This window comes from Bombus impatiens, unplaced genomic scaffold, assembly GCF_000188095.3.
Source record: "Bombus impatiens unplaced genomic scaffold, BIMP_2.2 scf_1499, whole genome shotgun sequence".
Taxonomy (NCBI): Eukaryota; Metazoa; Arthropoda; class Insecta; order Hymenoptera; family Apidae; genus Bombus; species Bombus impatiens.
The window spans coordinates 1,599-3,143 of NT_177918.1; the positions used below are offsets into that span (position 1 = coordinate 1,599).

Below are 1,545 nucleotides of genomic sequence, written 5' to 3' on the forward strand. Positions count from 1 at the left end.
CAAGCACCGATGGCCTTCACACAGAAGCACCCGATCATCCTACCCAAATCTCCGACAACGTCCCGGATCATCGAAAACGTGCACAAGGTCAGTCTGCACGCAGGTACACAAGCGACTTTATACGCAATGAGACAGCGATACTGGCCCATCGATGGCAGCAGTCACGATACTGGCCCATCGATGGCAGAAGACAGGTATGGCATACGATCAAAAACTGCGTCAGCTGTGTTCATGCTCATCCACCACAAGTAGATTACATAATGGGTAATCTGCCGGAGGCGCGAGTAACTGAATCTCGACCATTTACAAACGTCGGCGTCGATTACTGTGGGCCATTTTACATCAAGGAGAAACGAGAGCGCAACCGTCGACAGGTCAAGGTGTATGTAGCCATCTTCATATGCCTAGCAGCCAAGGCGGTGCACATCGAACTCGTTGGCGACCTCACGAGCGAAGCCTTCATTGCCGCTCTTCGTCGATTCATCGCACGGCGAGGGTTCTGTTCGGCCCTCCATTCCGATAATGGCTCAAATTTCATCGGCGCAAACAACGACTTAAGGGAGCTCTACGAATTGCTAAAATCGGACGATCATATCGAAAAGGTAACTACTTTCTTAGCCAACAAGCAAATCGAATGGCACTTCATACTTCCTCATTCTCCACATTTCGGGGGACTATGGGAGGCAGCGGTGAAGTCCTTCAAACATCACTTCAGACGCATCGTTGGCAATGAATTGCTCACGTTCGAGCAATTCAATACACTCGTCATAGAAATCGAAGCAGTTCTCAACTCCCGATCATTGACACTCATATCCACTGACCCCAAGGATCTCCTCGTCCTCACTCCGGATTACTTCCTTATCGGCAAGTCGTTAATGAGTCTGCGTGAGCGAGATTTCAGGGACACTCCATCCAACCGGCTCTCCAGATGGCAGCATATCCAAAAACTCAAACAATATTTTTGGAAACGCTGGCACAAGGAATACCTCAATCAGTTGAACAACCGCAGTAAATGGACCAAAGGGGAGTACCTCAATCAATTGAACAACCGCAGTAAATGGACCAAAGGGGAGCACAGCATACAAGAAGGTACAATCGTCCCCCTCAGAGAAGACAATGTCCCATCGATGCATTGGCCCTTGGGCCGTGTAGTCAAGGTCCATCCCGGAGCCGATGGCATAATACGGACAGCGACTGTGCAGACATCATCGAGCCTCCTGGACCGCGGGGTCAAACGGTTGGTCCCCTTGCCATGTCATCCAGCTCAAGATGAGTCCGGACAATCCCTGACATCGAAGGAGGTGGATCATCCCCTGCCATGTCAACCAGCTCAAGATGAGTCCGGACAATCCCTGACGTCGAAGGGGGTGGATCACACACCCATCTAACCCACATATAGAACTTGATTGGTGCCCTCTCAACGGGGGGAGGATGTTGCGTCGCATGGAACATCTGCATTCCAGCCGACGCTGCCTAGCAGCCAGCGGCCCATCGCCAGCCGGCCAGACCCTCAATAAACTCAAGGACCCACCATAAAACGGCACT

The 1,545-nt window shown here is 51.5% G+C and overlaps 1 protein-coding gene across 1 annotated transcript; it reads left to right on the top strand.

Moving 5' to 3' along the window:
• Positions 1-249: 249 nt before the first annotated feature.
• On the top strand, positions 250-1,388 carry LOC105681646. Its single transcript, XM_033324131.1, has one exon. It carries the CDS (start codon positions 261-263, stop codon positions 1,386-1,388), a length of 1,128 nt encoding a protein of 375 aa, XP_033180022.1. The 5' UTR covers positions 250-260.
• The last annotated feature ends 157 nt before the right edge of the window (positions 1,389-1,545 follow it).

Coding starts and splice junctions, on each gene's coding strand:
- LOC105681646 (XM_033324131.1), top strand. CDS start 261: ATGGGTAATCTGCCGGAGGCGCGAGTAACTGAATCTCGACCATTTACA.